The sequence below is a fragment of the Protopterus annectens genome, chromosome 6.part0, assembly GCF_019279795.1.
Source record: "Protopterus annectens isolate FY-2018-M chromosome 6.part0, PAN1.0, whole genome shotgun sequence".
Taxonomy (NCBI): domain Eukaryota; kingdom Metazoa; phylum Chordata; order Ceratodontiformes; family Protopteridae; genus Protopterus; species Protopterus annectens.
This window is the reverse complement of record NC_056737.1, coordinates 19157344-19182911: the sequence shown is the minus strand read 5'-3', so window position 1 is coordinate 19182911 and position 25568 is coordinate 19157344. Positions and strand designations below refer to the sequence as shown.

At 39.3% G+C, this 25568-nt stretch overlaps 1 protein-coding gene across 3 annotated transcripts in view; it reads left to right on the top strand.

The window, feature by feature from the left end:
• Nucleotides 1-25568, top strand: part of SCFD1 (sec1 family domain containing 1) — a 3579547-nt gene that overhangs the window by 1836712 nt on the left and 1717267 nt on the right. For all 3 annotated transcript variants that reach the window (XM_044073814.1, XM_044073812.1, XM_044073811.1), the window contains exon 15: nucleotides 11278-11374. In XM_044073814.1, the coding sequence (XP_043929749.1) occupies nucleotides 11278-11374 (97 nt within the window). The remainder of the gene's footprint in view (nucleotides 1-11277; nucleotides 11375-25568) is intronic.

Sequence of the window (25568 nt, the reverse complement as noted above, 5' to 3'; positions counted from 1 at the left end):
ACTCAACTTTCCTCACTTGTCTAGAGGAAGACAGTTTTTAGTACTTAATAAATAAACACTATCCAGGTATGTTTGTGGGTCAGCTCCCAGTGTTTTCTCCTGTCTACCTGATTAATCTGGGCATCTTGAGGCAATGCAGCAATTGCCTCATGTACACAGACAACCCTCTCCTCCTACCACCCAGCACTACAACCTGTGAGAGATGCACTCATATAGCCAAACTGGAAGCAAAGCTCTCTTCACCCAAGACTGGACTAGACAGTCAAAAGGAGAGGGTAAATACTTGCACCACACCACACTCATCACATAGTCCCTCAAAACCTACACCACCAAAACACACACATAGAAACACAAAACACACACCTACATTCATCTCAGAGGATCTCAATAAAAATCTGCCCAAGCAACAGAGACCTCCAAAGCAGAAATGCAAGCAACCTCCACCAACACAACCCAAATGACACATAGCCCACAAAATCAGTGTGCCACCCAATCACAGCCCATAAGGCATAACAACATACCCAACACTCTAGTCATAGGTGACTCTATAGTCAGGCACACGGATGTTCCACTCACCAGGCTAAACAAGGAGAAAGTTACTGTCAGCTGCTTGTCGGGTGCCAGGATCCACCACATAACGCACGCACTCAGGTCACTCCACAACAAGTACAAATATGACTGTCATTGTCAATGTTGGTGTGAATGACCTGAGAAGTACCTCCCTAGACTACATGAAAAGAGACATGGAGGAGCTCTCCGATCTTGTAGCCCAGGCAGGTATGACCCTAGCCCTGAGTAGCATCCTGCCATCACCTAGAATGATACCACAGTACAAGGATAAAATGATTGACTTCAAGAATTGGCTAAGCTTCTGGTGTCATTCTAAAGGAATCCAGTATCTGTCTGCCTGGGATGACATGATCGACAGACCACGATGCTTTGCCAGAGATGGCCTGCACGTGTCGCCCTTGGGATTCCGGATACTGGCTAAGGCTCTTGCCACCCCTATAGTGCCTTTTTTAAGCAAGGTTCAAATGACAAATTCACCCCTGTAACAGGTACAAGCGAGCAAAATCTAGGGGTAATGCTACTCAATGCTAGGAAGTCTAAACCTCAAAATGCACTCACTCTAGGCAGTTCTTAAAATGTAGAACATCGACATCTGTGCAGTGACAGAGACCTGATTCAAGGCTCTAGAGAGCACCCTTGCATTTCTAGGCTATAATTCATACCATACCTTTCAGCCACTTAACCAGGACCGAAACAGTAAAGGTGGAGGCGTGTCCATATTCATTAAGGATATCCACACCTCCAGGCTAGCTGCTCAGCATAATGCATCGGAGATTATCCAAGTGCAGCTAACTTTGGGCAAGACCGCAGTCCAAATTGTAGCTTGCTACAGATCCCCCACAATGCCCCAGGATTCCCACTCCTCATTTCTTGATACACTGGAAAATATTAGGGTACAACCTAACACCCTAATAATGGGTGATTTCAACTGCCCCACCATTAACTGGGAAAACTACTCATGTACCAAAACTTTTGCTCAATGTTTTCTGGAATTCATAAATTCCAATGGCTTGGATCAACTTATCCACACCCCCACCAGGGGCAGAAATATCCTAGACCTGGTCATTACCAACATGGGTGACCGGTGTTCCACACCAGAGGCCAATTCCTTGTTGGTCAGATCCAACTACAAGCTAATCACCCTAGACATCCACATCTTGCCCCCCCCCCCCCCATTAGGGAAACCACCATAAAAAATTTCTCCAAAGCCAACTTCACGCTTCTTAAGACAGAAGTGGCAAGCTTCACGACACCCATGCAGATGGACAATAGAGGTACGACTGCTGAATCCTACACAAATGCACTTTATAAACACTTAGATGAGTGCATAGATCATGCTATCCCTAACAGAACCAAGATGTTATCCTCCAAAAAAAGGAAGCAAATCTGGTGGTCCCATAAACAAACTCTACAACAGAAGAAAGAAACTGCTGCAAAAAAGAATAAAATCCCATGATTGGAGGAACTCCCTGGTCAGCCTCAATAAGAAGCTGAGATCCCTCATAAAATCCTCCAAAGCTAGTTATGAAAACAAAATCGCTGTTGTTTCTAAAGACAACCACAAAGCATTCTATAGTTATGTCAAGAATCTCAATGGCAACACTCAGATCTGCTCTGAGTTACAGCACAATGATACCAAATATACGGAGCCAACTGATATGGCTAACATCCTGGCAGATAGGTTAAGTGCTAACTTTACCCCCCTCTCACCCCCTAAAGGGCCCATCTTTATACTGGAAGAATGCAAAGTTCCTGTAATCATGGTTGCACAGGTAAAAACCACACACTGTAAAGCCAAGAACACAGCATCAATGGGACCTGACAACATCCCAGGCTGCTTTCTGCATGAACTACAGAATGAACTGGCACCACACCCAAGTACCATGTTCAGTCATAGCCACACTACAGGCTTTGTGCCCATTGAATGGCTCACAGTGACTGTTTCCCACTCCACAAAGGGGGATCCACCACGTACCCAGGGAACTACTGCCCCATTAGCCTGACAAGCCTGGACTGCAAGGCCATGGAATGTATTATCATGGAACTTATAAACATTGGTAATCTCCAAACTCTGGTCCCCACCCAGTTCGGGTTTGTAAAAGGAAGATCATGTCTCCTAAACCTGATAGACTTCTTTGAAACAGTCACCAAAGCCGTTGATGAGGGTAAGGTGGATCACACAGCTTATCTAGATCTCGCCGAGGCTTTCAACATCATCCCCCACTCTGGAATTGTAGATAAACTCACTAAACTAGGTATAAATCCATATGTCACTAGATGGGTTGCCAACTGGATCACTGACAAGAACCCACACTGTGAAAGTAGCAGACTCCAAATCCGAATTCAGACCAGTGACAAGTGGAGTACCACAGGGTTCAGTCCTAGGTCCTCTACTGTTTGGTATCTACTTCTCTGAAGTACGGGCAAACACAGAAGGTCTCTGGCTAATAAAGTTCACAGATGACTGCAAACTAGTGGCCATAATCGAAACTCCTAACGATGTAGACATCCTACAAAAGAGCCTCGCTGAGACAGATGCCTGGTGTCAAAGCCATGGCCTCAAGCTCAGTGCCAAAAAGTGCATTGTCATCCCTTTTGGTAAAAACTCTTTAGCCATGAACTACCACATAGGCAGTAGTCTACTTAACACCAAAAGTGTGATGAGACCTTGGGACACAGGTGGGCAGTAGTCTCTCCTTTGATAATCACATCACCACAGTAGTCAGGAAATCCTTCTATGTGGCACACTTCATCACAAAAGGTTTCTCATCCAGGAAAAAAGAGGTAATTGTTCCCCTCTACTCATCACTCATTAGACCCATTATAGAGTACAATGCCCCTTTTGGTATGTACCTCACAAGGCATCTACAACAACTGGAAAGGCCGCAGAAATACCTCACAAAGAGGATTACTGGCCTCAAACAGATGCCCTATGCAGACCGTCTCAAAAAACTCCAGCTTTACTCCATCACATATCTGCCTAACATACAAAGCTATGTCAAACCCAACTGTTGAACATGCTCCACTTAAAGAAATCCCAATCCCTCCGAGCTACACGCTCTAGGGACCTAAATCTTGTTACCACAATAAACAGAACAGATTCTTGTCCCAGAGACTTCCTATACTCTGGAACAAACTACATGTCTATATCAAACAAAGGTTGTCATTAACACTCTTCAAGAAAAATCTTGATGATTGTATGAGAAATAGGAAATTCACCCCGGGGATCACTTCTGTGGCTCTGCTCGACAGGGGCACAGGAAAATAATTTTCTTGGGTGGCAAAAGGCAGGGTACCTTTTTGGCTAGGCTTATATAGGCCTTAGGGCCAATAGCCTAGTGCTTACCTATGAACCCAAAACTTTCAGCATCAGAGGCAAGTGACCAAAACCAAAATAAACACAGTATTATTCTGATCAAGGAAAGTCAATAATTTTCTATCTCCACAAAGGATATCTGCTGTAGGCAAAGGAATCTCACCAACAGCTGGAGTACACCCCTCTCTTAATAGTCTCCTCCTCTTAAAAGAACCTCACCCAACTCCACACCATTACCAGTAACTTCTTAAGGTTCATAATTCCCTCTCCCAGATTGGGAACATCATGACTGCTCTTTCCACAAAGCAAAATTGCTACCCATCCTATGAAGAATCACTATGCTTCTTGGATTCATGTTATTTAAATTCATGAACATGGAATCCTTCACCTTTTTCGCTACCATATTCACTAGAAGAGATCTACTGTATAGCTTTAGTTCTCCTTCCATGGCTTCCCCAAATCGGCAACACCCTACATAAAACTAAAGCATACAGAACATACATTCTCTATTTTGGGCTCCAAACTCAGGGAATGCATTTCCAAACAAATACTTGAAAACCTCTCCTACCCCAAAATAGAGGAAAACCTCTCCTACCCCACCTTTATGAAGGAACTAAAAACCTTTATCTTTAAGCAAGCAAAATTTAAATTCCCCCCACAAAGATGACCTCACTTAACCCCCCCCAAAAACCCACCCCAGCTGCCTATTCCCTCCACACATACCCCCAGTAACTCTACAGTGCTACCTAGTCCTATAACTGATAAAATTTTGTGTTGGTTATGAAACGCTGTAAATAATGTACATTTTCTGTTGTAGATACTCTGCTTCAATTGTAATATGCTATCATGGTTATTGTACCCTACTTCTGCTGTCTGCTAAATATATTCTCTATGGGATGTTTACTGCTGCTGTGAACTATATGAGCTCCTTCACCTGTGAAATGCCAGTTTACATAGCGGCTAATGAAGACCTTCCACGTGCTCCAACTGACAGGAGGTTGAGCAGAACTCCATAAAAAGACAGTTGGGGTTTAAAAAGCTCCAGAGTTTTTTAGCCGCAGAAGAGTGCTCCTTTGATGGGCTGTTGTGGACCTCTTGGTCAGCAAGAGATCCTTCAGAGATGGACAGATAAGACTTCTGTTGAAGAAAACCTTCCATTAATTGCATTTCTGTGAAGAAAACTTGTATTTTTCTGACTGAATTATATGGTTAAGCTTGGAAGCTTTTTTGGAATGTCAAGCATTTCTAAGGGAGTGTATGAGTAAATGCTTATATGAACGTTTTGTGTGAAAAAATATCTTTTTTTCTGACACAGTTGTCGCACCTATTTTATGTATTTGTGAACTGGGGACAGGATACTGTGCTTGTGGGGTCTTTACTTTAGATTTTGCTGACTTGTTTTAGGCCCTACTATCCACATTTGAGATGTCTTTCTCAGCTTTCTAATGGAAAAACCTGCAGTTTTCCTGGTTTTACTTTCTTCTGCCTCCAAGAAAAAGAAGAAAGCTGCCAGGGAATCTTTAGGGGGCAGGCTGGCTCCTTTTGTGCCTCAGCCATGGGTGGCTGACTCTGCTGTAGCCTGTTGTTGCTCCTAAAGCCACTTATGTTTCTCTCCCCACGTCTTCTTGGTTTAAGATATTTAGCCACCAAACCAGGGTATAGCTTTATCCTCTGCAGCTGTAGGGATGCCCTTGGCAGGCAAGTGAGAATCATTCCTGTCGACCTCAAGAGAAGGAGTAGATGAAGGGTCAGCACTTTGCCGGGATAGGGAACTTCTTCTGAGACTAGTAAGCCAACTGAGAGTCCTGCCTTTTCCACAGATTTTCACAGGAAAGGGGAACCGTAGTGAGAACACCTTCCAGTCTCCTGTTACTGTACCTGTGAACAGAGAAAATTTACTGGGATTTGATAAGAAACTTATTGATGTTTTCCTTGCCTTCTGTTTTCTCAGGTAAGGAAAGGAGGAGTTTCCTCTCTTTCTGACATGAATTTCACTCAGAAGAGCAGGCATTTCAGGGGGGAGGGTTGTTGTGCAGGAATTTTGTCACAATCTGAACATTCTGATTTTGAGGAAGGTATGCTTTCAAATTTTCCTCTTGAAAATGTATCCTTTTCAGAAACTTTAGCTTAGATGAAGGAATTTTTTTCAGTGGGAGTAGGATGAAATTCCTATAACAAAGAAAATGTGTTATGATTTTTTACAGTTGGGACTATCAAATTGTGCATCTATTTCTCCTGTTGCCTGCTATAGAGAGTGTTTTTCTCACAGCTTCTAGCTTCCCTGATAGTCAGCTATCAGGTACCATAGACTCATAAGCATTTGTTTTGAAAACCAAAAGCTCACCTGGCTCTGATGTTCTTCATTCCACCTTATTGTCCTAACTATAACTATTCCGTAGTCCAGTCGTCCAGTCGCCCCAATAAAAGTATTGACGCCGTCAGGGCGCATTAGACTGACGCGCGAGTACGCCAGGGTACTACAGCGCGCATGACCACGCCATTATATCCTTTTTTTGCCGCATGGTCGATGCAGAAGCAATTTTTTATGAAAGTGCAGTGGCGCTCTGAAAGTTTCTGAAGTCATAGTTAGGCTGTACTTTTTCTTTTTCTAAAAGTGCTTCTGCTGAATAGTTTACTGCTGCTTATAACTCCATTCCCACTGACATGGTGGGAAAAGAAATAGATAAACCGGGGAGTAAAATGTATTCCTTTAGTAGTTTACAGGATTTTCATCTGTCAAGATCATATGCAAAGCTTTTACGGTACTTATGTATTATCGCAACCATATTTGAAGTCTGTCTTCACATGCCACTTTCAGCATGACCAGAACATTTTATCATCCCAAAACATTGAAAGCTGTATAATAAAACATGTCAATACAAATATTAGAAGCAGAACATTTAAAAGGTGTATTTTTAAATGCTTAACAGATGTCTGTCGGCATTTCCATGGGGCACACAGGCCAAAGGGTCATGGCGTACGCATTAAAGGTCCCATTTTTCTAGTAATTCTTTGATTTTGTATCTTTGGCATATAAAGCGCTGAGGAATTAAAACAATGTGCCATATTTGAACTTCCTGATGCTGTGTCATGCAAGTAAAATTCTGCACGATAACATTGCCAGTAGTTTGCACAAGCAGAAGCTTAAGTCATCAAGATGTGACATGTGAATCGTGCGAACCACTTTAAACAGGTTATTTACCTGTAGTTATAAGAATGACGGTTGTAGTAACGTCAGTTTCTTGTCTTGTTCCAGAAGTACATCTATTCATATAATTTATGAAACTACTTCATTATGCTTTGAAATAAAGATATAAAGGTCTTATAGCGAGGTTTGTATTTGACAACGTCCGTGTTATCGGTCTGAGACTTGAAAGATATGACAGGTGGTGCCTACTTTTGTTCAAAACTGCAGGGAACAACTAATTTCTGGCATGTATGTGTCAATTTACTTTCCAAACCTTGACGACCTTATATATCACACATTCTGGCAGGAGAACGGCTTGTAGATCAGCCATTTCTCTTGTTTGGAATGTGGTTGCGATAATACGTAAGTACCATTATTACTTTTGGTATTTTTTTTGAGAACATGCAGATCTTAGTAGTTAAATTCCTTCTTCTGAGGTGATTCATGGAATGCCTCTCTTACACCTGCTTCTCCAGTTACAATAGCACATATTAAAGTGTGCTTATAATGCTTCAGCTTCTGAGTCAGTATTGAGAAGGCTAGCTTGACTTTGAGCCCAAAATCTTCCTAAAGGTAGTAAAACTAAAATTTTAAATTCCCCCATAGATGAGGAGGTTATTTTGGGGTTACTCAGACTTTTCAGCCATCCTTTTTCAAAATATTCCCAATGCCTCAGCTTCTTCTTTCATTAAGCCATTTAAGCAGCAAGATGTCAGCAAACAGGATTTTGTAAAGCAGTTGTAAGGAAGTTCCAAAAAGAAAGGGAAAACCTGAAAAAATTAAGGTCAGTCCTCTCAATCAGCATGACAGTTGTCCTGCTATGACCTCTTCCCACCCAGGTAACCTGTCTGTCCCTGAGGCTTAATCTTCCTTTGCGGTACCAGAATGTTATAGACATTTAGCTCCGAATGTAATTCAGCAGTGTAATACTTGAAAATGGGAATTCCATCCTCACTTCCCAAGTGATTCCTCCTTGTCTAGTGAACCAAGTTTCTCTCTTTCCTCCCATTCTTCACCATATCCTGGCCTAGGGGGTTATAGAACCTGTACCTCTCTTCCACTTGGGCAAAGACTTATGCAAGGGTTTTTCTGGTACAAAAAAGGGAAAACTCCTGGAGACCTGCACTGACTCTTTCATTTATAAATCATGTTGTCAAGATTCCAAGGGTCAAAATGTTATCCCTTCAGTCCCTTCTTCTTTTAATCTCCCCTCTACTCTTTATAGTAAACTTAAGTTTAGAGAATGCTTATCATATTTTCATTGGCAAGCAGTTCAGGTGTTTTTTTTTTTTTTTGGTTTGTAATGTCTGACTTACCTCTTACCTTTTGGACTTTCCACAGTATGAAAGGTATTTACAAAATGTCTTGCTCCAGTCATTGCTTAGTGCAGACTTTAAGATGTTCAAAACTTTCCATATTTGGATAATTGTCCCATTTTTGCAGATAGTTTTTCCAATTGTCAAATATTCTTTTACTCAGTCTGGGTTTTCAAATCAACATGTAGAAATCTCTCATTCCTTCTCACGTAATTGCATTCTTGGGATGTTTGTTGGAGTGTACTCTGGGAAGAACCTTTCTTCCTCCGCACAAAGTAGAGATGTTTCAGCAGTTCTTCATGAATTTCAACAATCAAAGCCAGGTTATCTGCAAGGGAGTTTCTTAGGATTTTGAAATCCATGGCATTTATGATTCTCATGCTTTCTCTGACCAGACTACAAGAGGAAGACACTGTGGCACCTCGGATCAGTGTAGATTCTGCATCTACAGTCTCTGTACTTTCAGATCCTAGATTGTTATAGATGTTTAGATCTGAATGTAAAAGAGAGATTCTTTGGTGGATAGAGCAGAGCTCTTGCAACCCAGGTCTCCCACTCTCCTTAACCCCTATGGTGTCTGTAATTACGGATGCATCAGACTTGGCTTGGGGTGGACTTTCCAAAGCGATTAAACTTCAGGCTCTTTGGTGCCCTTCAGACAGAAGCATATAAATGTCAGAGAGATGTTGGTTATGATCAATGTTTTGACAACTGTAAATCTTCTCTGGTTCTCGGGACTTGTACAAATGCATGCAGACAACACCATAGTGATGTGGTACATGTACAGACTTGGGGTAACAGATCATAACCTCTTTGTAGGCTGGCAGATAGCAACTTAGCTTAGTTTGACTTAGCAGGCTTCATATTACATCAGAGCAGAATCTGCGTGCAGACAAGATCAGCAGGACAAGGCTTCAACTTGGGATCTTCCAAGACTTTATCCAACTGTGGGGAACACCTTGGGTAGATATATTTGCCTGCTTTAACGACCGACCGCAAGAGAAATTCTGCTTCAGGACTCCTTGCATACAGTCCGGAAGACAGATACCTTCTCATCCCCCTGGACATGAATGTTGGACATGAATGTTCCTGTATGATTTTACAACCTTTCCACTAATTTCCAAGGTTCTTCTAATGATCCTAAAGGACTACTTTCAAGAAGTTGTGGGGGTGACTCCCTTTTGTCCCAGACAGTAGTGAGTCTCCTTTCTTTTCCATCTGGCCAAGGGCAGTTACCAGAAGCTTCCCCACAGACTGGATTTGCTAACACAAAACAACGGTTGTCTGATATGCCCGACCTGAAAAATCTTCAATTAAAAGCCTGGATGATAGAATTTTAGTACCTTTTAGGCTCCTTTTTTTCTGAGTAGGTTGCAGCAAGTACTAAGAAGGTGAAAAAAATGCTACTAGCTTGATGGTGTACAGTTTTATGAAATAGGATTCGTGCAGATTTGATTAAGGTATTTTCAATGAGTGATGTCATGAAGCTCAGTAAAAAAATGCTTTCAATGAACTTCGAAGTATTTGTTTATTTGCAGAGGTCAGCCCCCCTCCCCCATACTCACCATTGTAAACCAAAGTCATGGCTGCTCCTCGGTGGGGAAAAGTGCAAAGACTGTTCATGCTGAAAGTGCTTTTGAGCAAAATGTATTTGCTGTATCAGCACTTTTGTAGAGCTGTCATACAGCCATCATGCTTCCCATGAAATGATGGCCATGTGTTTTCCCTGTATGTTTAGCACCACTTTAGTGTTCCAGAGTCACTGTTTTGCCCCTAATCTCTGCTGAGGGGCACTCTTGTGGCAAAAGAAATCCCCTCCCCAAAAGGAAGGAAGGAAGGAGAGTTGGCCATCAACTATTTGACCCAAACTCCAGTTGTCTGAATGTCTAGCTCGTTAATCAAACTCAGTCCTTTGGCACTGCATTCTAGTAAGTTACAGCTGTATCGAGGAGCTGCATTGTGTTATCCATCAGTAGATACTTACCACCATATTTGAGGAGGAGGATTGTGGTGATAGCTCTCTGTGAGACCTCTTTGTTTTATGTTGATAAATTTGACAATTTAGTTTTAGAGCTCAGAACCGTAACCATAACATTTCCTTGCTTTTTGTTGATTTAGACTGAAGCATTTGGATTTTTGATTGTTTTGCTTATAAAGAATATCTAAACCCTAAATATCTCCAGTGTGACTCATTGGCTGGCTAGGAACATTACACTTTTGTTATAATAACAATGCCACATGATTAGCCTTTATATATTAAAAAAAAACAAATGTTCATTTTCTTTTCATTCTAAAACATGCTGTTATCATAGTACTTGATACATTTGTGTGCCTTGCAATTTGCTGTATCTAATACGATCTGATCATTAAACAAAGAGAATTTTACAAACAACCATGCAAAACCTCCTTTATTTTAATGGAGGTCCTTAAAGTCACGTAAAGCAGCCTTTATGTTATTACCTCCAAGGCATTTTTAGCAAATGGGGAAGAAAACTAAAAGAACACTAAGCTTTCAGAATTGTTCAAAGTAGTGATTAGATTAGAGTGATCTAATGATATTAATAAGGTAAATGTTCTCTAGCAGATATTAATTTTTATACTAACCTTTGTAGAGACGGTGGATATGTTGATACTGTGATACCCCGTGTTGAGTCTGGATATTTGTTTGCCTTCCAATAATCACTAAATAGCTATGTGACAGTTTGTAGAAGTAATAACCGTCATTTATTTAAAAAAAGCACAATTATGCACTGTATGTAGTTTGTGTGTAGAGACTGTGGTACATAAGAGACTTAAAATTTGCAAGGTCTTGTATACAGTTATGGAGGTATTGAGTTTCATTTCAAAGCTCCCAGAATTAACTAATATATTTTTGTGTTTCTGAACAGGCACGTAAATTAGATGTATACTTTGAATATGAAGAAAAACTGATGAGTAAATCTACTTTGGACAAGTCATTACTAGATATGATCTCAGATCCTGATGGTTGGTACTAAATTATATTTTTATGGCAAACTGATGTGTATGAGATGTGAGGAAAATCATATTAACCAGAAAATTTGTCATTCTTGCAAATTGTACTCCTTTCACCCTTTTTACATTTTGTTGAGCACTTTGTCACTGAGCCCTTCAAAAGCACTTCTACCTCAGAGTGTCACTTTTCTTTTGTTTGAGTCAATAATTCACAGTAATGAATTATTCAAAGAAGTAAACTGCACAAGGTATTGTAACATTTTTAGAGTTCCTTAATAACATGCTGTCTTTTTGTAAAGACTGTTGTTAAACTTTTTATTTTTTTATTTGAAACAGAATGTAGGGAAGTGGGTTGGTAAAGAAGAAATGAATAAGAGGGGCCTCTTATGCGAGATATTTTAGCAGCATATCCCACAGGTTTGCAGATAAAGTTGTATTAAAATGTTAATGGCATTGCTTATGTCCAAAGGGTAAAATATTTTATTATTTATTTATTTTATTTTATTTTGCATTTGTTGACCGGGCTAGTCTAACTGGATATATGTCCATTTTCAGTAGAGGCCCGGAGAGAAAAGCTCCAGCATAAACAGTTAAAACGTTAACAATTTATAAAAAGGACATGTATATTAAAATTACAGTACAGAGATAGCATTGTTTTTATGAATAAATATATTTCAAATTATGGATTATAGACAATATACAAAGGTTTGCTAGGGGAAAAGTAAAGAACAATTATTAGATCACAAAAACAGAGCAGGTATAGAGAGAAAAAGAGTTGGTTTGTATGCTTAGGTTAGTGTGTGGGGATGGGATTTGAGCAGGAGGGGCATGGAATTTCAGTCTGGGTTAGAACAAGGACAGAGCCACTGGGCTTTAAGATGTTCTTTGATATGTTTTTTGAATAGAGTAGTAGAAGCTAGGGTAGATAGTTCAGAAGGGAACAGATTCCAGTTTTTTCCTATAGTGTTAGAGAAAAGAGAGTCACCTGCTTTGTTGTTGGATTTAACTAAGGATACTAAATGTTTATTGGCAGAACGTAGTGTAGACAGATTTTTGTATGGTGAAATAAGATCTATGAGGATGGGGGTATTATTGGGATAGTGCAGGATTTTATGGGTAATAAGTAGTTGTTTACTGAGTATAAGGTTCTGTATTTCTAGCCATCCAAGTTCTCTAAGTTTAAGGCAGTGGTGAGTTTTAAAGGGAGAGCATGTGATAAATCTAGCAATGCTGTTATAACATGTAGAAAGTTTTGAGAGGTTGTTTTTAGATAAGTTAGTATATATGGCAGAGGCATAAAAGAGGGTATAGATGAGGTGGGTCTGGGCAATAGTCTTCCTGGCAAAGGGGGTAAGGAATGGTTTAATTCTATAGAGAGAACCAAGTTTTTTGTTAACAGACTTTATGGTGGAGTTAATATGGTCATCATAGTTAAGGCGCTTGTCAATTGTAACTCCTAATAGCCGGGTGGTAGTATCTGGGGTTATGTTGATGGCATTATTAGAGGTAATGGTAAAGAATGGATTTAGTGATTTATGAGTTGGCGTAAAAAGGAGTAGTTTTGTTTTTTTGAGATTAAGGAGGAGGCAGTGTTGCATAAACCAGGATCAAATATCACTAATGTGGATAAGTGAACACACACACATTCCCCTTGGGGGAGTTTGGAAGATTGCCAGTTAACCTATAACACATCATTGAAATGTTGGGGGGAGGTGAGTAGTAAGAGAGAAGTCTCTCAGACACAGAGAGGACATGCAGACTCCATACAAAAGACATCTCTCTCAAGAAATGAATTGGAGAATGAAGCTTTTTGAATCCTAACCACTGTGCTCACTTTTGGTTAGAAAAAGGTTTAAGTAAATGACTAGTTTTCTAGCACCCTTTTTCACTGATGCCAAGTAGTCATGGAGAGTGGTTACCTAATTAGAATAGTGATGAGTGGCCATAATAATCATATGTACATTGCTGTCTGCCATGATATGTACTGTGGAAAACTATGGTTTGTACATTTTTCATTTGTTATGTATAATGTAGATCTGTTTTATTACCAGTGAGTGTCACTTTGACCAGCTATTTCCGATGTCTTATCGTCCAGCACTGTTGGTATGCTATGCTGAAGTTTTTAAAATACTGTCTCAGCAACCATCTGTGCTTAACTTTATTAAGTTACTTAATAAAGGATGTTCAACTGGAAACAGACTGCCTGCCTTGCTTGGATTACTTTCGAATACTTAGTAATGCTGTAGAATTATATATTTTCTATTATTACTTTTTGACTTGACGAGTTTACTTTCGCTACTTCTACTACTATTGTCTGATCTGATTAATATACAGTAATTAACTAGAAATATATGGACTGAAAATCTTCCACACAGAGAAGTTTCTTACACTGTTTTGTTTTTAGACCCACTACACTTTAGTGGGTTGTTTTGAGACTTCGGGGATACCACGGAGATTACTTGATATTAAAATTCCTTGACCTTTAAAGAGTAAACATGATCAGTAGTTGCTCATATTCTTGCAGATGTAAAATATATTCTACAAATTAATTGAACTAGACCTATTAAATTGATGCTTTTAAATTTTATTATAGTCTCAAAAGTATGTTTTATATTAAAACTTCCTACTGCTGAGAATGCAGCAAACTAAGAATTATTTAAATTCCTTCTGTGCTGAGATCATAGTTCTTGTACCCTCCACCTCAGATGCCACATGCTTAATATTCTGTTACAGGGTGCAGGGACAGAGCAGCAAAATCCTGAAGCCTCCCTAGTATGAGGAAGGATTTCAGATACAGCAAATAATTCAAACACATTGTGGATATTAATGGGAGCATAGGCAAATGCCTATGATTCCATGCATGGACCTTCTGCCAGCTGTGGGCTCGTTGCCTACCTCCTCTGTACCCCCCACCCTACCCACTTTCCGCTGTGGTGGTTACATTAAATAAGAATAACCAAGTCTGTATAATCAAGTCTGTCTGTAGAAAGCTGTACTTTGGTGGTTTGAATCTCCTGCTTTCAGCCAGCCCTGCTTGTCAAGTCCTTGTTGCCTTTACTGCAGACTCTAAGTGCACACTGACTGGTATTAGCAATCTTGTGTTGTTTTGTAAATTGTGAAATGTAGTCATCTTTTCATTTAATGTTAAACATAACTGAAAAAAGAATTTCTTAATAAAACTGATAATTTTGTAGGTGTAAGTTTTCTGTATACACACACACACACACACACACAACAAATATTAAAATGAAAATGATTTTTATTTATTTAACATTTGTTTACCAACAAAATCCAACTGGGACAGAGCCCATTTTCAGTGGATGCTCAGGGAGAAATGCTCCAGATACTTGTCTGTAGAATGTGGGAGGAAACTGGAGCACCCGGAGGAAACCCACATGAAAGCAGGGAGGACATGCAGACTCTGCATAGAAGGCACCCCAGCCAAGAATTGAAACGGAGAACCTTTTGCTGTTTGGTGGCAGTGCTAACTGCTCCACCACTGTGCTGCCTGGTAATGGTAATAATAATAATAGACATTTGTTAACCAAGTATGCCCTTTTCAGAGACAACCCATGAGTATTGTCTGGTTAATTGACTTACTCAGTAGTAGGCCAACGAGGGCTAAGAGTATCAAAACCTGTACTACAAGAGCTAGAACTCGCATCTTTAGCCTCTGTGCTAACAGCTAAAACTATCCATGATTAGTCATATAAGGTCATTTGCTTTCAGAAATAAAAATGATGGTAACATAAATTAAAACACAAAGAGTAGAACTGTTGAATTATTTTCATTAATATGAAGCACCAGATGCAAATCAAATCCCATAAATCTTTTGAAAATATGTTTAATTTTAATAAAAATGTACAAATCTGTTTGTTTGTTAGTTTTATGGAGGAAGTAAAACACACAAGCAGATGTGTTTAATTTTAGAAAAATGTATCTGGTTGCTAGTAGAAGGTATTATCTTCCTTAAATGCTGTACTAGTAGCCTTTGTTTTATGCTTGGTGGTATCCTTGTTTGCGGGCAGTTAATGAACATAAAGGTTGATTAGGACATTGTTCCTTCTACATTTTCCTTGAATACCCCATGTCTAACAGTGGGACACAGTCATGTGGAGTAGTATTCATGGACCAGCCATGTCTTCTCATTCTCTGTAATATTTTGTATGGTTTCAGGACAGGATCCAGTTTTGGTGTGGGTAGAAGCACTCACTCTTCAAACTGATTTTTTAAGATGAACTATTCAAGATAAATTTATTTTGGGTTACATTTTATTGCCTTGTGATTCCTTTATTCTAGGTTCCTTCTTTATTGTAACATATCCTCAGATCTTATCCCCCCCAGCCAGATATTTTATTAAGGGGAGAGTTGGTATGGGGGAGGGTTAGGATAATTGTTAAAGTTTTTACCTCACAGGTACAAGATGTAGAGTTTGATTCTGATCTCTGGTTATTGGCTAGGCTTGTAATAGTCTGCAGACTGATAACCTAGTATTTACCTATGAACCTGTACAAAGTTATTATTTTTCTCTCTCAAGTTGTTATGTCTAAGGAATGAAAAACTTTTCATGGTTGCCTAAGTGATGGCTGTGCCATTATCGGCTTTCACAGTGATGGTAGTGAAAAATGGGCAAGGTTGTTTTGCGAGCTAGATATTCAGCTGCATGAGAACAGAAAAAAACTTTAACAGTTTTGCTTGTGGACTGAAAATGTGGTAGTCAGAAAAATTTTTAAGTTTTATTCATTTGTTTGAGATATGGCACTAGGAAGTTGAAAGCTGAGTACAGTACAATATTGACTAAAAATCCACATTTGCCATTTGAAAATATTACCATTATACTCCCAAAAATTGATAGTATGTTTTTACTGTGAATAATTACCCCATCAAGATGCCATTGTGACACAGATGATAACATGTTTCTGTAAATCTAAACATTTTATTTTCTAGTCCCAGGTTGGACTGAACTTGTAACAGTGGCATCTGAGTATAGCATAATGGAGTGCTCTGATGATGAGATGTGCTTTTCTCTAGCTTCGATGGTAAACCAGTGTCATCTTTAGAACTTCTGGTGCTGATGCTGTCCATTTCTGTGTCCACTTGGAAGTGAATGAACTCAAGGTTATTCACAATGCGAAAATGGGATTTTACTGATTTGGCCAACAGTCCTTAAGTTTGAAACCAGCAAGGATGATTTGAATGCTTACAGTGTACATGTTTGCTGCTGACACACATTCATTAACTTCACTACAAGTTGTAAGCATTGAATGTGTAAAGTATTTCAGAGAAGAAAAGTGCAATATGTATTTCAAATGTTCATCATTCTCAGTTCTGCAGTAGCCTTTGGATATGTGGGTTGTATCCTGCCCAAGATATATCGGCCAGCCATCAGCACTGTGACTGCTGATTGGCTAGAACCTTGGAGCGAAATCAAGAGCAAGTAATGGAAGAAAAAAAGAACGCCCTTGCCACCAGCGTGGGTTCATACAGTGCTTCAGCCAGTAGTTGCTGACTCAGTAGTGGCCAGTTTGTTACTCAGACCACTCACTTATATCTTATGGCCCTTTTTGTATAGTTCCTTCAGCCACCCTGGGTTACAGGGGGTCAGCCATGTCTTCTGTGGGTATTTCAGTGTCCAGTGCAGGCACGGGAGAACCATCTTCTTTTGGGATGAAAAATACTCCAGAAGGTTCTTCTCAGAGTGACCAGGGAAAAAAGACCTCTTGCCAGGGGTGAAGTGCCATCCCCTAGTTATTCTTCTTCTTGGAAGTTCTCTGAAAAGAGAAAACAAAAGGTTAGACATTGTTCATCTGAAAACATGTCTGTTTGTAGACTATTTCTTTACTTTAGCGAGGAAGTTATTAAAGGCTGTTAATCCTAGAACTTAGTGTAGTCCTTACCAGAATGCAGTCGTAATTAAGAAATCTCTGAAGAATATTTGTCAGAGTATTCTGACACTGACAGAAACAGGGCTGCTTCTCCTGGAGATTCCTGAGCCCATTATTCTGATTCTGAAGGTAGTTGGTCCTTTCCAGGTCTTTTGGGTTAGTTTTTACTTTTAGAAACTATTTGCAGGATGAATGAGATATTTTATGGATGTTCCACCTGAAATGAGGTGACAATATGATGTGTTACAAGTGGATGTTCCTCCTACACCCATCCTCCCATTTTGCCATCTTTGTAGGAAGTCTTAATTATTGTTAATAACCCTGAACCCCAACTTTCAGTAACCAAAAAGGCAGATAGAAAAGTTCCTCAAGCTAACAAATTCTTGTTTTTTCACCTTAGGTCTGACCCAGATGCTATTTCAATGTCTTTGCCAGCTGGAAACTGATCAGTACAAATACTTCTGCTGTAATAAAGAAAGTAAAGTATTGGACAGATTTGGTAAGACAATTTTCTCTTCATCCACTTTAGCGTGCATAATTCTTAACTGTTAAAGACATATTTGGAAGTTTATTCTTTGTTGTGTAGACTAAGGGAATACTCTGCCACTTTTGCTTCAGAAGGTGGCTCCTGTCTTAACCCTCATATTTCTAATCTGTCTCAAGTATCTGAACATGCTTTGAAGAGAATGTAGGGCAACTCCTACTGCTATAGTTCTGAGAAGTTATGCCTGTGTATTTGATCAGATGGTTGCCAGTGAAATCAAGTCTGAGATTTTGAAACTGTACTTTAAATAAGGAGGTTGTGTTTGACCCATCTGCTGCTCAGATTGTCTTTGATAAAAGAGGGAAATTCAGTGCTCAGATTGTCAAACAGTTTGATAAAAGAGGGAAATTTAATTCAGGAAATTTCTAATATTTTTCAAGTCCTTCATTACAAATCTCTCTAATCCTCTACTCACTTTAAAAGACAAAATGAGGAACTCCAGACACCTCCTGGAAAACAGGCAGCAAAAAAGAGATGGCTGGGGGGGCAGTATATTTTTTTCAGAATAACTATGCTCACAGTCTTTCCCCTCTACCTTCCTTCTCCTATATCTCTAAATCAGTCCCAGAAACTGTATGTCCGTGTTCTTCTTTGGCAATCAATTTTATCAAACCCTTGGATGGTTAAAGTGATTCAGGAGGGTATCATCTAGAACTGGCTAAACATACCTCCTTTCAGGGATCTTTCCCACCCTCTGAACCAAAAAAGTTTTTTTTCCCACAGGTTTTTTCAGCACTTGCTTACTCATTACTCAGCAGTCATAGAACCAGTGCCTTTATATCAAAGGTGGAAAAGCTTCTACTCCAGAATGTTTCTGGTTTCAGAGAAGGAGCTTTCATGGAGACCAGTTCTAGATCTTTCCTTTCTCAACCTGTTTATAAAAGTACCAAGATTCAAAATATTGACTCTTAAGAGTCTATTAGCTGTCATCCCTCTTTTGAGTTTTCTAGTAACATTAGCTGATAAGGATGTTTATCGTCACATCCCCATAGCCACAGGCTTCAAGAAATTTCTGAGATTCTCTTTGACTAGGTCCTGTTATCAATTCTGTGCATTACCCTTTCGGTTATCTAAAGCTTCAAGGGTATTTGCAAAATGTCTAGCTTCAGTGACAGCGCATTGCAGCATGCAAGGCATTCATGTATTTCTTTATTTAGACAACTGTCTTATCATTGCAGAGTCTTCAATGAGATGTCAGGAGCCCTTAACATGGGTTACTTCTCTTCTTGAAACGGTCTAGATTTCCAGGTAAATCTTAAAAAAATCTGCCTTCACTCCATCAGACTGCATTGTGTTTCTGGGTTATCTTCTAGACATTTCAAAGCCAAAGGCTTTTCTTATCCCATTAAAGGTGGATTTTTATGTAGAAACTTGCCTGAGCTTCTCCAGTTAGTAACAGAAAAATTCCAACTCCAAGAATGTCAATACTTTATTACAGCAAAGCTTTAAGGAAACTTTTTAAGGAACTGCTATAGCTCTAAGCTAAAATGTTAATTGAATTATTGTAGAAATGATGTGATTAGCTGGCCATGCTCACATGATTTTACTCTTGTTTTACAAAAACTGAAATAATGTTACAGATTGTATATTGCACTGAAGAAGGATTTATATCCGGAAGCTTTGCTGTAATGAAGAATTGACGTTCTTGGAGTTGGAATTTTTCTGTTATTCAGCTTTTATTTTCTAACTTCTGGTTTATTACTACATCAGACTTTGCTCTTAAGCTTCTCCAGTCAGTCTCAGACTTTGGAAAGAGAATATCTCAGGACCCTTGGTTTCATGACTATTGTAGTTCTTATGATTCTTCTTGCCAGGTTGCACATTAGAAAAATTCAATAAAAAAAAAAAAATACACAGGCTCAACATTCCCATCTTCTAGAATTTCAGATTCCGATTTTGGGCATTGTCAAAAAAGAGCAGCACTGGTTTAGACAGCAAATGGCTCAAAATCCAGGTCTCCCCATTTTACCTTCTTTCCCAAGTCACACTCTAACTACAGACACCTTATGTTTTGCGTGGGAGCTGTTGACATATGGATAAAGGTGCAAGGCCTGTGGAACTCTTCAGACAGACTGAACATGCAAATGTCAAAAAGATGTTAAGCTGTGATCAATGCCATCAAATCTCTTCATCATCTGGAGTCCCTAGGACCTCTACAGATAATTATAGGTAACACCCCGGTAATAGGGTACGGGGGAGGGTTGACACAAGGTCTTACCCGTGCAGGCTGGATGTGATGTTGCAATATTATTTAAAGACCAACTAAATGTCACAACATTAGACATACCAACTCCAGCTTTAGGTACCACCAAAATTTTTCTCTAACCTAAAATTAACGCTAGAAAAACTATCAGTATAACTGGGTGCTACTTCCCACTTGGTAATAATATATCAACCCTTGAGTGCTTACTTGACTGGGCATCAAAGACACTTCCTCAAGAAACCATTATTCTATGAGACTTCAGCATTGACTGGACAACACATAACTCCGCAATACCCACTAGTCATATCATCCTCCATGGAGTCACTCGGCTAATCCAATCTCCTACTAGAACAGACAAATCAGCAAACAGTCTATCCTAGACTGGATACTGTCAAACAAACCATCCAAGATAACTCAATCTGCCTGCCTACCTAATAGCCTGAGGGACCACATGCCTACCTATATAATTAGACAAAGCCCAACACTTGAAAACCCACCAACAAATAAGTAAAAATAATTTCACCCCATTTAACTTCATCTCAGCACTAAAAGCCTGTAATTAGAATCCCACCAAGCAGCTCAGCCTTAATGAAGCTGTTAGGTACTTCATTTCCACATTCTTAAACTAACTAAACTCCCATGTCCCACCTAGAACCATTAGAATTAAGTCTAAATATGCACCCTGGTTAAGAAAATAAACCAGATTTCTGCTTCATGCAAGAGATAAAGCTTGATCAAACTGGAACAAATCAAAAACAATAAACTTAAAACAAACATACCTAGAACTCAAAAACAATACCAAAGCAATGATCAGAACAGACAAAATAAACTACTATCATAGCATACAAGTGAAACATCAACATAATCCTAGAAAGTTTTGGACAGCTATTAATAATGCTCTTCAGCCAGGGAAATCTAACACTCCTCCCCTACTACTGCAGACACCTCAACTAATATTGCCACCCAGTTTAACAAATTCTTTACTGAATCTATACTCGCACTAGCAAACTCTCAAAACTCCCCTGACCCCAGTGAAAAACACAGACACCTTACTAATGAAAACAGCTTTACCTTTCAACCTGTCCATGTAAACTTGATTAAAAAATTACTCAAAAAGCTAAAACCAAACACACTGGCTGCAGATGAACTCCCAGCTGAATTTTTAAAGATTGCCACTGACGTAATAGCATATGTAGTAACCATCCTTATCAACTGCTCCATATCTGAAAAACTAGTCCCTGACCTCTGGAAGGTCTCCATGTTATTCCCCTTCATAAAGGGGGAACTCAAAAGAACTAACAAATTACCACCCCATAGCTGTACTGTCTCCCGTCTCAAAAATATTGGAAAGTTGTATTCACATACAAATCATGGTACACCTCAACAGACAAAAGCTGCTCACTAACACTCAACATGGATTCAGGTTATAGCACAACCACTGCTATCATGTCATTCACTCACATAGTTAATGGCATACAAATGATGGTAAATATGTTTCAGCCATCTTCCTAGACCTTTCCAAGGCTTTTGATATGGTTAATCATAACAAGCTTATAAAAGCTCTATTAGAGCTAAATCTTAGCCAAACCACTATTGCTTGGTTTCATACTTACCTAACAGGAAGACAGCAAGCAGTTAAATGGCACCAGGAACTATCACCTCTGCTCCCAGTAACAATAGGGGTTCCACAAGGCTCTATCCTCAGACCTCTGTTGTTTACTATATTCACCAATGACCTCTACACCTCTACTCTAAACTCCTCAGTCATCCAATATGCAGGTGACTCTATATTAGTCTGTGCCTCCTCTTCCAGGAACTACACCAGCAAACTCAAGCTTCCTTTCTCAATGTCGAATCGTGGCTCACTGACCACCAGCTAATACTCAACCCAAACTAAACAAAATTTATCATCTTCCAACCTACTTAACATGCCATTCCTGACCTCTCATTCAACATCAAATTTCCTGTTACCCACACAAAGCTTCTCAGGGTTGTGATTGACTGTAACATGAAATTTAATATCCATATCTCTCTCACCATAAATAAAGTCCTTAAAAAGCTAGGTACTCTATATAGAAATAAACATATCTTAACTAACACTGCTAGGGCCATTATTGCATGCACACATCTCATCTCCACACTACTATATGCCTCTCCAATCCTCACCAACTTTAGTAAATCTGACCTAAACAAGCTAGAAGCCTGCTATAATAAAATTGCCAAATTCGCTACTAACAGTTCATACAGATCACACCATTGTCTAGCTCTCAAACGGCTCAGTTGGCTTGAACTTCCTCAGCTACTGCTATATAATCAAGTTACGCTGTGACTTAAAATTCTGTATCATCCAGAGAAAACCCCTTCACTGCAAGACCTCATAATTCCATGCTCCTGTACCAGAAACCTCCGCTCTACTAGCAAACTTCTCCTCAGAGTAATTAAAGATAATAGTGCTGCTGGTTCCTCTCTCTGCTCTAACACAATAGCCAAGTAATGGAATAAACTTCCACCTCTCATCACAACTGTAGCTTCCATGCATGAATTTAAAAAGTCCTTAAAATCACATTTGTTGAACTCATAGCTCTGCAAATGTGACAGTCCAGGCTAATACTAGGACCCCTCCCTTCTCACACTCTATCTACTTATTCCTGTACTCTTCAATCACACCATCACCCCCATACTTCTTCTGTCCTCACATCTCTTATAATTATACCTATCTGTATCTTACCCTTGCTGTACCTAATGGCAGCTGCAAAAATGGAATGACTACTTTCTGTTGAAACTAGCATTTCTAATTGCTGGTGCTGTTATATCATTTTATGTCATATATTAATTAATGCTACCTCTCATTAATGTCCTGTACTGTGTAAACTCAAACTGAAGACTGTTACTGTGTGTGTAAATGTTAATTGTGGAGCTTTTCTCACCAGGCCTCATCTGAAGGAGGACCCATGTTCAGTCGGATTTTCCCAGTAACCAAATGTAAAATAAAATAAATAAATAAATAAAAAATGTTTGAAACCAGAGCATTTCACTGAGTGCTTGTATAGAGCGCTCTTTCGATTGCATCTTAGAATGTAATAGGTGTGCTCATATATGCGTTTTCTCAGTTGTCTTTCCATTTTTACAACATATAATGCTCCACAGGTACAACAAATTGCTAGGTATATTATACCTTTTGTTAGACAATTTCCATCTCGGGCAAAGACAAGCGATTTCAAATTGTTAAGTTGGACTTCCTGATATTCCGGATGCATTTGCATTGGCTACAACTCCCACACTCTTGTTCTTTTTCTGCTTTTTATTAATGCATGGGAGCTCTTCATCTATACAATATTTTTATATTACTACCCCATTTGTAGATAAAAATGAGTCTTGGTGGTAATGTACTTTTATCTTGGTATCACTAGTCCAAATGCACCAGTGTTTCTTCACTATATCTCTTATAATATAGGGAACTTTACCATACTGTAAAGTCAAAGGCCTAGAGTAGTTAGTTTCTCTTCCTGTTCAAATTCCTGGTGTAAGCAGTCAGTGCTATTCAGAGTGTCAGAAGATGGTTCATCGTTTAGGCAGATGTTGACAGTTACCAGCCCATTGAGTCGTATGCCTGATAAAGGACAATATTTTTCTCCACCCTTTAGCGATCTCGTTACTAATAGCGCTAATCATGGAGACAGTAAAATGCCTTTCATTAAACATATTTCCATGTAGGAAAGAACAAAATGTAGGGACCTCACCAAAGATCTGCTGTACGCACCTCACAGTCCAAATGAAATAAATAAAACGTTGCAGACCACTACTATGTTCCAAAGTTTAATTCACACGACAGACATCCATAAAAACGCAAAGTCGATGGATAAGATCAATTAATAAAATTCCAAGAAGCTTCAGTAAAAGCAATATCAAATCCTTAGCGCTTTTGGGTTCTAACCTTTCTTCAGATAATCCTACACTACTCGGGGGAAGATATTTAAACTATCTTTTATCCTCCATGCTGTATGAGCCAACAACTCAATTATCCACTTTGCGTCCTCTAATTCAGTCTGTTGTTTCATATCCCCTCCTCTCAAACTTCCATACATACTCCTAATGGCCCTAAATTTAAACCAATGCCCCTCATTCTGATCTATGTTCCTGAACAATGCATTATGTGGATTCTTTGTCCTAATGCAGGATAAATGCTGTAAAATTCTAACCTTAAACATACAGTTTGTTTTTCCTACATAAAAACTCACACATTGTTGACATTCAGCTAAATAAATCAAATCTGTGGTTCTACAAGTCGCCCTGGCTTTAAAATTAAATTCTTTTGCTGTAACAAGATGTATAAAATCCACTGCTTTATTTATAACCTCACAAGCATTACATGACCCACAGCGGACCATCCCTTCCTTATTCATAATCGGCCTCCCTCTAGGTACATGCTCTGTAGCCAAAATATCCTTAAGGTTTTTATTTCTCCTGAAACCAAACAAGGGAGCTTGCCCCAACAACCCACTCAATTTATCATCAGTACTTAATATATTCCAATTGTTCCTGACTATGTCACAAACACCATGTATATTGTTGCTATATGTAAACATAATCCTAATGTTATGTCTTATCATTAACAGTGGCACAAGTAGTATCAGAACTGCCCTTTCCATTATGTGACCTCATCCAAGGACACATCCTACCACTTTTGAAAATCTCTCTCTGGTTAAGTGTCCCTCTAACCAATTCTTCATTATATCCCCTATCTAAAAAATGTCCTTCCAAACTGCTAACCTGTTCTTCAAAATTGGGATCCTCTGTACAAATCTTCGACACTCTACGTAACTGTCCTTTCACTATATTACCAAATGTATATCTCGGATGCATGCTGTCATAGCTCAATAAGCTATTTTTCCAGCAGCTCTTCCTATACAGATTGGAAGAGAATCCCATTCTCTGCTGTGTCACTCTAACATCTAGAAAATCTACTTCCTTTCTATAGTGTGTGACAGTAAAACTGAGAAACGAGGTGGTACTCTCTAAATATGCTATGAACTCATTAAGCTCAGATTCATTACCCTTCCATAAGACAAAAACGTCATCTACAAAACGTCTATACAAGCCGATTTTGTCTCTCCAACCATTCTGTTCCCCTACAACAAGCCGTCTCTCCCAATATAACAAGACCAAATTAGCATACGTATTAGCACAGGGGGTGCCCATGGCTTAACCCCCTGTGCTTGCCTGTAGGTCTCATTCAAACAAACAAAGATGTTATGTTCCAGCACAAGGCTGAGCATCTGGGCTATCAATCTCATCTTAATTTCATCAACCCCTAATTCCTGCAACAATACACAAACTGCCTTGATACCATACTCATTACTGATAACAGTGAACAAATTGTTCGCATCCAATGTTACCATTACATACTCACATTCCAGCCTTCCATTTACCAAATCCCCCAGGGATGACAGCAAATGACCTGTATCTTTCAGTACCTCATCCATTCTGTCTACATAGGGTCTCATTACTGTCCGTAGCCAAATCAAAATATTCTCTGTGACCCAGTTCCTGCCCGAAACTATGGGTCTAAGGGGG